The 13,484-nt window shown below is 51.5% G+C and overlaps 1 protein-coding gene across 1 annotated transcript; it reads right to left on the bottom strand.

Moving 5' to 3' along the window:
* Positions 1 to 43: 43 nt before the first annotated feature.
* On the bottom strand, positions 44 to 2,378 carry GGT6 (gamma-glutamyltransferase 6; the record flags this gene model as incomplete). Its single annotated transcript, XM_082679939.1, is given in 11 exon segments — positions 44 to 166; positions 170 to 269; positions 271 to 490; positions 493 to 638; positions 640 to 736; positions 739 to 984; positions 1,299 to 1,412; positions 1,494 to 1,596; positions 1,602 to 1,695; positions 2,265 to 2,336; positions 2,338 to 2,378. Coding segments are annotated over 11 exon segments (1,356 nt in total).
* Positions 2,379 to 13,484: the final 11,106 nt, after the last annotated feature.

Here is a 13,484-nt window from a genome sequence, read left to right as displayed (position 1 = left end):
AGACCCCCTACTCCCACCCACCCCTGCCAGGCACCGCCCCACCTTAAAACCCCTGAAAGGAGCAGCAGCCACTGGGGACACTGGAGACATGGGCATGCTCTGCGTGGGCTGACACCTGAAGCAGGGTCCCTTGGCCACAAGCTCCGGGGCTCTCTGTTGGTCCTTGCTAGGCCTGGGTTTGGGGCCCAGCCAAGTGGCTGAGCAGTGAGTGAGTCATGACTCTGGCAGCTGCAGGGGTCCCTGAAGGCATGAGCCCCAACACGTCGGCCTGTGTCATCTGAGCTGTCAAGAAGGATGAGGGGACAGGCCCAGGCACTGTTTGCAGACTTGGCCACCAGCTTGCTGAGTAGAACCCCGGCACTTGGGGACAGGCGTCCAGAGCTGAAGGAACTGTTGAGCGAGGAGGTAAGGAGCACAGAGCCGCTGCTGTCCACGGTGGCCAGGACACTGCTCCCGGGGCTGACGGCAGCTTGTAGGGGTGCTGGGCAGCGCTGCGCCCCCCGGACTGTAGAGCTGCCTCCAGTAGTTCCAGGCCAGCTGAGGGGCTGGGGGTGGTGAACAGGATGCCCTGGGGCACAGGTAGCTGCAGTGCTGGCTCCAAGGTGGGCATGGGCCTAGCTGAGGGGCCCTCCAGCCCGCAGACTCAGTAGAGCGTCCCTGGCAAGGTCTGGGGTGGGAGCAAGTGCAGCCCGGTGGAGCACAGCTGCCAGTTTGGGGTTGGTGGCTCGGGGCCCAGGGGAGTCCCATCAGTGTGGCAAAGTAGGGGACAGAGGCCCTTTGTGCCCTGGGCTGCGTCTACCAGAAAGCCCTCTTGAGCCAGCATGGTGGGGCCTACCAGCAGGTGTGGCGAGGGCAGGCGGCCAAAGCCTGTGTGTAGCAAATGCAGGGCAGGCAGAGCCGAGGGTAGCCCCAGGCCGGGGTCTGACGTCAGGGCGGTTGAGTTGCCTGAGGAGCTACTATGGAAGAGGCCCCAGAACACGGTGCCTGGGAGGAGACAAAGGGGTCACACAGGGGTCCGGGGCACTGACTGGTGTCAGGGGCACTCAGTAGTCCCAGGTGAAGGGTCACTGACTTAGCCTGGGGTTAGTGGTTACTGACTAGGCCTGGAGACAGGCATCAATAACCAGGCCTGGGGTCAAGGTCATACTGATCTGGGATCAAGGGTCACAGCCTAGAGTTGGGGCTACTGCCCCAGTCCTACGTCCTGCTCACCAGCCAGCCTTGAAGGCCAGGGGCCACTGACTGCCTGAGTTCCAACTTACTGATCATGCCCAGGGTTGGGGTCGTGGGTCACTGACCTAGCCCTGTGGCATGAGGATGCACCACCGCCAGACACAGAGCTGCTCCGAGTCCAGCATCCACGACGTTGCCCCCGGCAACAGACAGCTCTCGACCCAGGTGGGAGCACGTGGCTGCAGCAAGAAAGGGGCTGTCTTGGGACTGGGCCCCGTGACCCCGGCCCTCCCCTCCCCCGAGCTGCTCCTAGCACTGACCTGTAGGGCTGATGATGCTGCCGCGGTGGTACACGCCAGGCCTGTGGGAGCGCCCACTGGCTGGAGGGGCCCCAGAGCCCAAGGTTCCTGGAGAGGCACAGCTCTGCAGAGTTGCCTCACGGCCAGGGAGAAGCCAATGGCCACCAGCAGCAGGGCAGCCACCAGCTGGGCCCAGGCCCCGGGCAGACTGCCAGCCTTGTTCCTGCAGAGAGGGATGTCCCGAGCCAGGACCAGGCAGGCAGACACCCAAGAACCCAGCAAACAATTCCCAAAAGGTTTGGTCTTGCTTGCAAGGAGGAGTATAAGTTTGCCAAGGAGAAAGGGCCTCCTGGCAGAAGTCACAGCATGTCTGGAGACACAGAGATGGGAAAGAGCTTGGGGGAAATAGTCTCTGGAGAGGAGGTTGGAGGGGTGGGTCCAGCCGATCTGGAGGGACGCCTGAAGGGGGCTTGGCACGCCTGAGGAACAGGGCCCGGTCAGGTGTAGCCAGGACCACCCTGCCCAGCAGGTGCCTCGTGCACCAGCGGGTGGGAGCTGGGAGCCTTTGGCAGAGCAGCCGGCAGGGCCGACTTGATACAAATGTCCCTTCAGAAGCACAGACCTTGGATTGGCCAGGCCTGGGGCTGCAGCCGGGGGTCCCCCCACTCAACCAGAAGTTTCCTAGAGCTGGCCAAGCACGGGGTTGTCTGGCGCTCCTTAGGGGCTCCAGAGGGAGACACTTGCCAGCCTCAGTCCTGAGTTGCTGGGTGCCCAGACCTCTCCCTGACTCACCCAGAGGAGTCCTGGGGCCCCGAGGGATGTGGAACGAGCTGCTCTGATATCTCACCCTCTTCCTCCTCAGACCAGCAGCTTCTGGTAGAGCACAGGCCCTGCTATGGGTTCCATGGCCCATGGTGCCTGCCCACCGTCCAGGCTGAGTCTTTGGAGGCTCTGCCCGAGCCTGAGCCGGTGGGGAGGAGGTGGAGGCACCCTTGGGGAAGGGTGGTGGGCAGGGCACGGGGCCAGGGAGGCTGTGAGTGACCCTGCCCCACCAGGGCACAGGGCCCGAGGAGCTCCTGTGGCAGGCGACCCTGTCAGAGGAAGGAGAAGCCCAGTCCTAGGGCCACAGCCCCCGAGACCCAGGGCACCCGCAGGCCGCTCCTTTTAGGGGTGCCGCCTTTGGATCCCGGGCCTGTTAAGGCTCTAATCTAGGGACGGGAAGCTTGAGTGAGAACTGCAGTACATTGGCTTGGATCGGGGCTCAGCATGTGACTAGTTTCTGGTATGGGGGTTTCTGGTCTCTGGCTTGGGTCAAGGCTCAGCCTGAGGCCACTCCAGGGGTCTGGGTGGGGGAGCAACTTGGGTGGTGAAGGTACCTACCTCCCTGGGCACGTCATGCGGCGCTTATCCAGCAGGTGGCGCCATAGGGCTCTTGGGGAGCTGCAGCCTGGAAACCAGGTGTTTCCATATTCTTTCATTCTGGGTTTCACTTCAAGGAGTTCTGTGGGAAGATCATAGAACTCCAAAGAGTGCTGCAGTCTCATCTGTTCTCCAGTCATCTCTCTGCTGACCACGCTCTGCTATGAGCGCCTCAAACCCCAAACCCTCCGCTGTGCTCTCAGCGGACCATCTGTCCTCCCACTTCACATATCAAAGCCAACACCAGAAGCCCTCTATATCCACCCCCAACTACAAACCCACCTTCCACCCCACTCCAATGGAAAAGCCTATTCCCTGCCTCTGGTTCTGGCCCCGACCTCTCCCCCACTTCCTACCTCCTGCTTCCCCAGGGACCTCACTCAGTGACCCCCTTCTCTCCTGTAGCTTCACATCTTCTCTGCGGGTTCCTTCAACAACACTTAAGTGTCGAGTCTCCAGAAATCCCTCTCCTAGGCATGTACCCAACAGACATGTACTAGAATGTTCATAGCTGCACTAGCTGGAACAGCCCCAAATTGGAAAGCTCACACACCCATTATCAATAGCATGACTGTAGTTACACAGTGCAATACTCTGCAACGGTGAGAATGAGGGGTCTACAACTGTATGCAATGATATAGATGGATCTTACAAAGACACGACGACTGAAAGAAGCCAGGGACGAAAGAGCACATCCTATTTGCTTCCATCTGTATAAAGTACAAGAACAGGTGAGCCTAGTTCCTGCCATTACAGGTCAGGAGGAGGCAGAGAGGGCTTCTGGGATGCTTGGTGATGTTGTTTATCAATCTGACGTCGGTTGCATGGGTTCCTGATTGTGAAAGTGCATCCAGCTGTAATTTGTGACACGTGCACTTTTCTGGAGGTATATTGCATTTCAATAAAAAGTTTTTTAAAAAGCTGGAGTATTTTCTCCATTAAAACCACAGCCACACTCGGTGCTTTGTGACCGCCTGGAGGGGTGGGATAGGGAGGGTGGGATAGGGAGGGTGGGAGGGAGGGAGACGCAAGAGGGAAGAGATATGGGAACATACGTATATGTATAACTGATTCACTTTGTTATAAAGTAGAAACTAACACACCATTGTAAAGCAATTAACCCCAATAAAGATGTTAAAAAAAAAAAAACCACAGCCACAAAAATCGTCCTTTCATCTCACTCAGCTCTCCAGCCACTTCTCTTTCTCTCGGCCTCTTCACAAGCAGGTAGAGTGGTTAACTTTGCTGTGCATTGGGAGTTTTTAAAATCAGATTGCTGGGCTCCGTTCCCAGAGGTTCTGACTTTGTAGGTCTGGGGTAGGGGCCAGAAATTTGCTTTCCGAACTCCCAGGTGATGCTGCTGCTACCAGTCCTGAATGAGCACTGATCTACAAAAGATACACACCTGCTGTTGCCACTTCCTTGCCTCCCATTTTTTCCCCCTCAGCCCACTACAAGCTGGTTTCCATCCCCAACCCACCAGAGAAACCTTCAGTTTCTAGGCTTTCTGATTTCTTGGACCAATAACTTACCAACCAACCGGAGATACCAGCATAGGGTGGCCAACTTTTTATTTTGCCATGGATTGGGTGTGGGAGGGTCACAATTACCATCTGTGTTCATTTCATAAAATAATTTGATTTCACTTCCTGTTAATACAACGTGGGAATGTTATAGTGTCGGAATGAAGGTCAGGCCTTCCTTCCTGAGAAAACGCAGCTGGGAACCTTATGTGTCTATATGCCCCATCCTCAGACTGGCCTCTGCGCTCCTAGCACTGGCTCCCTTTATCCAGCAGACAGTCTGTGACACCTGTCCAGCCAACATTCCTCTGTCCTTAGAACTATGCCCTGGCAAACTCTTTGGGACCAAGACCTCCACTGACTAGGTCCGGGAGACCTCTCCCTGTATGGTCTTTCTCATTCCCACAGCTCTGGGCCTGGACAGCACTGCCCCACACCTCCGGAGATGCCTATTAGCTAAGCTCCAGTTAGACGCCAGACAGGCTTCGGGGGTGAATAATGGTCAGGCCAAAGGGCAAATGGTGCCAATCATTTCAGTGCGAGTTGGGAATGGAACTAGGTTCCAGAAACCTGGGTCTGGTCCGATCTACAAGCCTTAGCAATTGCCCAGCTATGAGACCAAAGAGCCCGGAGACAGTGACAGAGATGTCAATGATTTATTGGGTAGGGAATCTTACAAGTCTGAAGCAAAGTCCTGGAGGGGCACCCCACCACGGATGGCGGACGGCAGGCAGGCAGGCAGGCAGGCGGGCGGGCGGGCAGTCCCCCCACCATGGATAGCGGGCGGCGAGCAGGCGGGCTGGACACGACAAGCTTCATTACTCAGGGAAGAAGGAGGCTACCTTTTATAGGGGGAATTGACGTCAGGTTGACTCATCAGTTACCAGGGAAACCAGCGGCTGGGGCAGGGAGCAAGTATGTAGGTAGTTACTGATTAAGCCCTATGATTAAGAGGATTGGGTAGTCGTGTGAGTAGGGTGTAGGTTAAGCAGGGACTGGTCAAGCAGGGTATGTACAGAGAGCAAGAGAAGCCATCTTGAGTGGCCTGACCCCAGAGCCTCAATCTACAATGCTAAGATGATAATGGATAAGCCTCATCGCTGCAACTATACACACACACACACACGCACAGGTGTCTCTGAGTGCGAAGTGTAGGACTATAGGTTGATTCATGCCTTCATCATTTATTTTTAAATTATTATTTATTTTGGCCACACTGTGCGGCTTGCGGGATCTTAGTTCCCCAACTGGGGATTGAACCCGGGCCCTAACCACTGGACTGCCAGGGAATTCCGTATTTTTAAAGTTTTTTATTAAAGTATAGATGATTTTCAATATTATACTAGTTTCAGGTGTACAACATAGTGATTCAATATTTTTATAGGTTATACTCCATTTAAAGTTATTACAAAACAATGACTATATTGATGATTTCATTCTCTTAAAAGTACTCAACTTTATCCTAATGGTTCTGCACATTAGAATCACCTGTAAGCTTTAAAAGCTCCTAATACCCAGGCAGACCAATTAAAAAATTAAAGCAAACTCTTTAGGTTGGAGATTCATCAGTTAGGTTGGAGATTCATCAGTTTTTAAAAATTAATTAATTTATTATTTATTTTGGTTGCCTTGGGGTCTTTCTTGCTGTGCGTGGGCTTTCTCTAGTTGCGGCGAGCGGGGGCTACTCTTTGATGTGGTGCCTGGGCTTCTCATTGCAGTGGCTTCTCTTGTTGTGGAGCACAGGTTCTAGGTGCACAGGCTTCAGTAGCTGTGGCACGCGGGCTTCAGTAGTTGCGGCTCATGGACTGTAGAGTGCAAGGTCAGTAGCTGTGGTGCGTGGCTTTAGTTGCTCCGCAGCATGTGGGATCTTCCCGGACCAGGGCTCGAACCCGTGTCCCCTGCATTGGCAAGCGGGTTCTTAACCACTGCACCACCAGGGAAGGCCCTCATCAGTTTTTTAAAATGCTTTCCAGGTGTTTTCAACGTGCAGCCAAGGTTGAGAACCACTGCCTTATCTAGCCCGCTAGTTCAGTGATTTCTGCAACTGGAATCATTTCCAGGGACTTAAAAATGATACCAATGTGCTAATCCCTCCCCCTCTCCAGTCCCACACCAATGGAGTCAGTATCTCTGGAAGTGAGCCTCAGTTATCAGGAGAGTTTTTAAAGCTCCTCAGGTGATTCTAATGTGTAGCCAGAATTGAGAATTGCTGCTTCTATTAATACCCTCCTAGGTGCCTTTACCAGGCATTCCCTGGGTATCTCTTCTGTGCTGGGGGAGGGTGGTGAGGAGCCTGGGAACAGCCAGAGGTTGGTTGTCCTCCAGCAGCCCTGGCCGCTCCTACAAAAAGAGGCAAGGAAGGATATGGGCCCAGCAGTCAGCTTCTCTCCAGTCCCCTCAAGCTGACTTTCCTGCTCATCATCTCTGGCTCAGACCTGCCGTGTGTGTGCATGCACACGTGCACATGACTTTGTAATTGGACCCTGGGACATGCTGAGATTTGACTCTGATTATAAATTTGGAGGCAGTGAAGTGTGGTAGGCGTGGAAGAATTGGCTTTTCCTTGCAAGGTGATTCTGTGATGTGACCAGAATATGGGTATTAAAAAAAAAAATTACGAAAATCAGCCCCGGTGATTATAGTTGCAGATATCACCAAAAAGGGTTTCTGAGCAAGCCAGGAACAGCCTCAACAGACAGAGGAGGCAGTGTTAGAGTGGGTGTATTTGCTGAGCCATTTGCTAAGACAACTGTACACTCGGGAAAGACAAATACCTTTTTCTTTCAGGGATTATTAGATGCTGGCTCTGAGCCAATAATACCTAAATCATTATTGCTGTGGTCCACCTGTTAAAATGAGGACTTATGACAGTTAAAGGGAAATTTGACCAAGATAGAGCTGGTGGAATTCTTCACTCATTCTGTAGCTATTTCCACACTTTCTGAGTACACAGTTGGAATAATATACTCTGCAGCTACCATAATCTTTACATTATTTCTCAGATTCATAGAGTAAGAGCCAAGTGGAAGCCTCCCTCTTCAATGCTCCCTCTATAAGCAGAATACTCAGATCAATACTGGAAGAATTGCAAAGATGAGTGCTACCATTAAAGACTTGAAAAATGGAGGGGTACGGATTCCTATTTCAACTTAATTTAGTGGTCTGTATAATGCAGAAGACAGATGGGTCTTGGGAAATTACAGTAGGTGTAGTAACAAGAGTTAAGTCAAATTGCAGCTGCTATTCCAGGTATTTCTTTATTGAGGAAAATGAACACAGCCTCTGGCAAATGCTCTATTCTCTACCCCAATAAGCAGAGAATCCAGAAGTCTTTTGTTTTTACCTGGTAGGGATAGCAGTACACCTTCACCTTCTAGCCTCAAAATGATGGCAGCACGGCTTCTAATGTTCAGGGTCAGGGATACAAGCTGGGGCATCTGGTGCCCAGATGAGATGGAAACAGTGGTGCCTTCACCAGACATTTCTGCCCCATGATTTTGAGCATTAGCCTCTGAGGCAGTTCTTGAACAGCTCCCCACGTCACCCAACCACTTTCTGTGCCCACAGACCTTTCATAAATTTATTTTCTATTTAATGCAGACAGAAGTATGTCTTTTGCTTACAACTAGTAACACTGACTGAGGCACATACCTCTAGAAGTCCCTGGAGGGCAGCAAACATCCTACACGGCTTAAAGTGGGGACCAGGGACGTGTCTCTTGATAGAACCAGGATTCTCATCTCCAAATACTGAAGTCACTCACGCAGATGAACAGACGTGAGGTCAGTTATCTCACTGGCTGAGCTTAGGCCACATGTGTGCCCCTTGCCAGTAGAGGAAGAGTATGTCTTAGAGCCAGACTTAGAATTGGGGAAGTTCAGCTCCAGTAAGAGGTCATTACTTGGTCAATTTCTTTTCTGAATATTTCTAAAGCAAGAAAGCCTGGGGGCTTCCCTGGTGGAGCAGTGGTTGTGAGTCTGCCTGCCGATGCAGGGGACACGGGTTCGTGCCCCGGTCCGGGAGGATCCCACATGCCGCGGAGTGGCTGGGCCCCTGAGCCATGGCCTATGAGCCTGCGCGTCCGGAGCCTGTGCTCCGCAACGGGAGAGGCCACATCAGTGAGAGGCCTGCATACCGCAAAAAAAAAAAAAAAAAAAAAAAAAAGCTTGAATCAGGAAGCACCTCCGTTGCCCCTTTCCTGGCAGCATCTAGTTCTTTATTCACTGCTTTCATCTCTGTCAAAAGTGTTCCAGTTGCCTCTGGGTACCGGTCTTCTCCTGGTGCTGAGAGCCTCATATATCTTTGACGATACTTCCTGTAGTGGGTCTGTCATGTTTTCGAATGCCTCCTCTCTCCACTCCTTCCTAATAGCATCCACATTTTCTACTGGGGAATTATTCCTCCCCACCCCTCATAGCGTGGAGTCCTAGTGAGAAGTGGTGGTAAGTTCAAATATCTGGGACTGATCAAGCAAAACAAAACAAAACAAAACAAAAAACTCATGACCACTAGATGGTAGTGGCACACAATGAGCTGTATGAGCGTGGCTCTGGGACAGGACTGCGGTCACGGGAAGTCCCCCATAGCGGGAGACGTTCTAGGGATAGCAGTGCTGGGCCACCCCCTGGAAGGGAAGAGGGCAAGGGACCTCCCGGGGGAGAAGGGACTCCAAGAGGGGGTTTATGTGTCTAGGTAGGTCTCTGGGTCAGACAACTCAAAGGGCAGCAGTGGCTTGGGGTCTTTTATAGCTCTGGGGTTTGTCTTATCTATGGCCGGCAGATGTTGGGTGAAGTTTTGCAGGGTGTGTAAAGCAGGCAGGTGCTAAGGGGCTGAAAATATGCTTATTGGGGCTATATTTAAAGCAACTGGATGTGTACAAATTTGAGTTTGGCCCCCGGAGGGGGGGCTTTTGAGCTAATGGATGCCAGCCTGCTATGAAGTAAACACCATAGGGGTCACCACACAACACAGGGGTTATCTATAGCCCTTTTATTGATATATGACAGGCTAATAATAACGAGTGCCTGTCTCCTGCCTCTCTCTTCCACTACAGAAGGGGAGGGAGCAGATCTTTCCTCAACCCACCCTGCTGGTATAGACAAGGGGCACTGTTTTCTGGGGCTGACAGTTGAGAGAGACAGAGAGAGATACAGAGAGAGAGAGAGACAGAAACAGAAACTAGAACCCTGTACTAGCTGATAGGTCTCTGGGTCCACACTCTAGCTCTGAGATGGGGTTATCAGTCAGGCTACATTCTGGTCTAAGCGTCAGTGCATCCAACAATGGCTTGAACAAATAAGGGCTTATTTTTCTCACTAGTTTAGAGTTAACCGGCTGCTGCTTTTGCTTTGGGGCTCCCCAGCGTTGGGACTAGTTATCTATGTGCCCTTCTTGGTCTTTCCCCATGGTATCCAGGGGCTGTTTGAAACACCTCAGCCGTTGCCCTGGCAGGAAGGAGGGGAGGAAGGGACAGCACCAGTGGTGGAATTTCCTGCTGGATGCCCCCGGCCGATTTCTGCTTTTGCCTCTGTGGCCAGAACTGAGTCACACAGCCACCCCCACCAGCTGCAAGGGAGGCTGGAAACGTAGTTCATGGATCCTCTGTAAGGGAGGAGAGTGAGGGAGAGGCTGGGGGCTGGGCACGGCTGTTGGGTTAGGCAGCCTGTATGCCCCGCCTCGGGGCACTGGGTGTAGCTGATCATCCTGGAGCACGAAGTCCAGGGGCTGTACGGGGGCCTCAGCCCTTTACTGACAGGATGTGTCCCCAAAGTCTAAATCAGGTTCAACAAGTAGTCTCAGATGCAGGTGGTTAGGAGATCCAGAAGGCAATGATTGATTTCATGATTTCCCTAACTCTTCCACATTTGGGAAACTGAGTCCCTGGCTGTGGTTCTTCAACACGGAAGACCACTTCGGGCATTATTCACCTTGGACCTGAGGTCACCAACCCCCTTCCAAACTTAGAGGCAAAGGGTAGAGTTTAGGTCATCACAGGAAACAGACTTCCCAAGATCAATTAAGGTATTGATCTCTCAGGTCTGATTTGGGAAACTTGAGCTCAGTCTCTAGATCTGGGACTGAATCACTCTGAACAAGTTATTAACTCTGTGCCCAGGTTTTTCCATCTAAAAAATCTCTCCTTGCTACTAAATGATGGGGCATAAGGGTTTCAGGAGCGCGTGTGCTAGAGTTAACCTGCTTGGGGGTGAATTCTGTGTGACCCCCTCCAAGCCTCAGTTTCCCCACCTATAAAATGAGGATAGTAACAGTTTGCATAAGTAACTCATTATAAGCACTCAACACGTTAACAGTTGTCATAATTGTTGGCATTACCAATGGTATGCCTGTCTTGCAAGGCTCTATAATAAGTCCTTTTGGTTTTGCGATCGTAGCATCCTTTATAGAGACCTACACACAATTCCTCGGGAAATACATTCAGCTCTGAGACCCCTTGCGTTTGTGTGTGCTGTGCCACTGCCTGGAATCCACCCCTGCCCCAGCTTTCCGCCCAGCAAACATCTATTCCTTCATCAAGATCGCACTCAAGGGTAACTCCCTTAATTACCCAGCCTTCTCTGCCCACTTGTCCAGCTGAGTGGCATGGCCTGTGAGAGTTCCAGCTCTCCTGGGTGGCAGCCACAGAAAAACCACTGGGCATCATTGAGCAGTGTAAGGATGCCTGAGTGTCTCGCAGAACCCGAGGGCCTCAGAAATGGCCTGGAGCCCAGAGAAGCAGGGCTGCTGGAAGCACTTTCTTCCTCTTTCTCTGGTACATCAGCTTCTACTTTTTCTCTAGTCGCAAACTGGCTGTTACCCGTCCACATGATAGACAGCAGCTGTCACCCACCCTCCAAAGCCTACGTCTAGAGAGCAGCCGGATGGAACTGAAATCTCCTGGTCCTACGTCCAAACTCCTCAGGAGAGGGGCTCGTTGGCCCACCTTCCGTTAGCTGCTCACTGACCCAGCCAACCGGGGCGGGGCGTGGGGAGGAGCAGGGTTGGATGGTGCAAATACGGTGGTTCCCGCTGAATTGAGTTGAGGGGGGCAGTCTCTGAGAAGGGAAATTTGTGCAGGAATTTGAATATAAGTAAGAAGCCACCCTGTTGCCTACTTAGAGCCCTCTGCACATTCAAAAGGTGTGTCGCCCGCATGCTCTGATCCCAGCAGGGCCACTCACGCTTTCCTTCAAGGTGTATATATATATATGTATATATATATATATATATTTTTTTTTTTTTGCGGTATGCGGGCCTCTCACTGTTGTGGCCTCTCCCGTTGCGGAGCAACAGGCTCCGGATGTGCAGGCTCAGCAGCCATGGCTCACGGGCCCAGCCGCTCCACGGCATGTGGGATCCTTCCGGACCGGGGCACAAACCCGCGTCCCCTGCATCGGCAGGCGGACTCTCAACAACTGTGCCACCTGGGAAGCCCTCCTTCAAGGTATATTAGTTAAGATTCTTAACTGAGCAAGCTTAGCAAAAAACTTCTGAGAGCTAAAGCGAAGAGTGAGGCATCTCATAGAAAGAGTTGGTTGTTCAACTCTTTGCATGAGAGGACCCAGGGGGGCTCTGGGGATGCGGCCACAGGAGTTAGTGACCCTCCTCTCTAGATCTCTAGATCCTCTAGTTATTTCCTGCCTCTATGCGCTTCTGTTTCAAAATCCCGATTCCCAGGAGGCCAACTCTGCCCAGCCCTGATGGGTTGCTGAGCAGTTTGGGTGGGGAGGGCCGTATGGACATGGTTGTGGAGTCCTCCCTGTGTATGCTGGCGTGCAGTTCTCAGAGAAGAAGGTTTTGGGAGCTGGGGAATTAGTTCAGGCCATAGTGAGAAGAGCCCTGAGTTTGGGGCCAGGCGTTTAGCCTTGCCTGAACCTTTACAGGGACCTTGGGCAAGTAGTTTGCTTTCCCCCAGTTCCCTATGAACCTGTTTCCTCATCTATAAAACTGGGGAGTTGGGCTGAAAGACCACAGGAATCCCATGACATTCTGTCCATTCACACGTTCTCTTTTTCTGGAACTCACCACCCAGTAGCTAAACTTTTGAGACGTCCCCAGAAGGGTCTGAGAAATGTAAGCAGATTCTTAGAGTGATCAACTCCTGCCAAAGACTTAGCCCTCAGGGACCCAGCACGTTTCACTCTATGCTGCTCACAGGTGACACTTATCCACGAATAGACCTCAAATGCTCAAATACTAAGGATTTTCTTATGGTATCAGGAGATTGTGAGAGAACAGGGTACGTACCAGCTTGAGAAGCAGGCGCTCTTTGTTTTGTCTTACTGACAGGTTAATCTCTGTTAACATAAAGGCATCCTTTCCTTAATTTTAACTGTCTCAAATTTGAGGGATGCTAACTCCCCCCATTAAAGAGTCTTCGTACCTAATTGAGATCGTCCACTTAAGTGCCAATTATGACCTAAGGAATGCAATGGGAAATAGTTCATAAAGAAATTGTCTTCTTCCAGGATTTCCAGAACATACCAAGGGCCACAATTCTTCAACGAGGCTCAAACCAAGCCAGCATCTGGTTCTCTGTGATAACTTCATTACGTAATTCATGTGTAAAGGTAAACACAGCAATAGGTGTGAATGTTGCAGGACAGCTGTGTCTAGCACTCTGCTACTTCCTTTCTGGGCTTCAGTTTTTCCAGATGTACAATGATTGAGTTGGACTAGATACTTTCAAAGTCTGCACTCACAGCTTCAATGTTTACGACTTCCAAGACACACTGATTTTTCAAGGACACAGGCCAAGTTGAAAGAAATTAACATGGCCTCTTACTGCCGGCTCCTGTGTGATAAAAGAGGAAATGTTTCCCTATTTCTGCTCCCACCTCTCGGCTTCTTGGTCCTTGGGGAAGAATGCGTACCAGCAGAGAGCAGAGGTTACCAATTTTCTTTCCAAAGACATCCTGAGATAAGATAAGCATCTTTCAAAAATCAGCATCTACACTTCTTGACTTCCTCCAATCCTCTATTGAAATTGCCTTTGGCAAAGTGTCATTGGCGATTGCCCAGCTGCCAGACCTAGAGGATTGTTTTCCTTTCTTGGCCTACGCTGGAGCGTTTG

Source organism: Grampus griseus (assembly GCF_964374135.1).
Source record: "Grampus griseus genome assembly, chromosome: 20".
NCBI lineage: Eukaryota > Metazoa > Chordata > Mammalia > Artiodactyla > Delphinidae > Grampus > Grampus griseus.
This window is presented reverse-complemented; position numbering and strand designations above follow the sequence as displayed.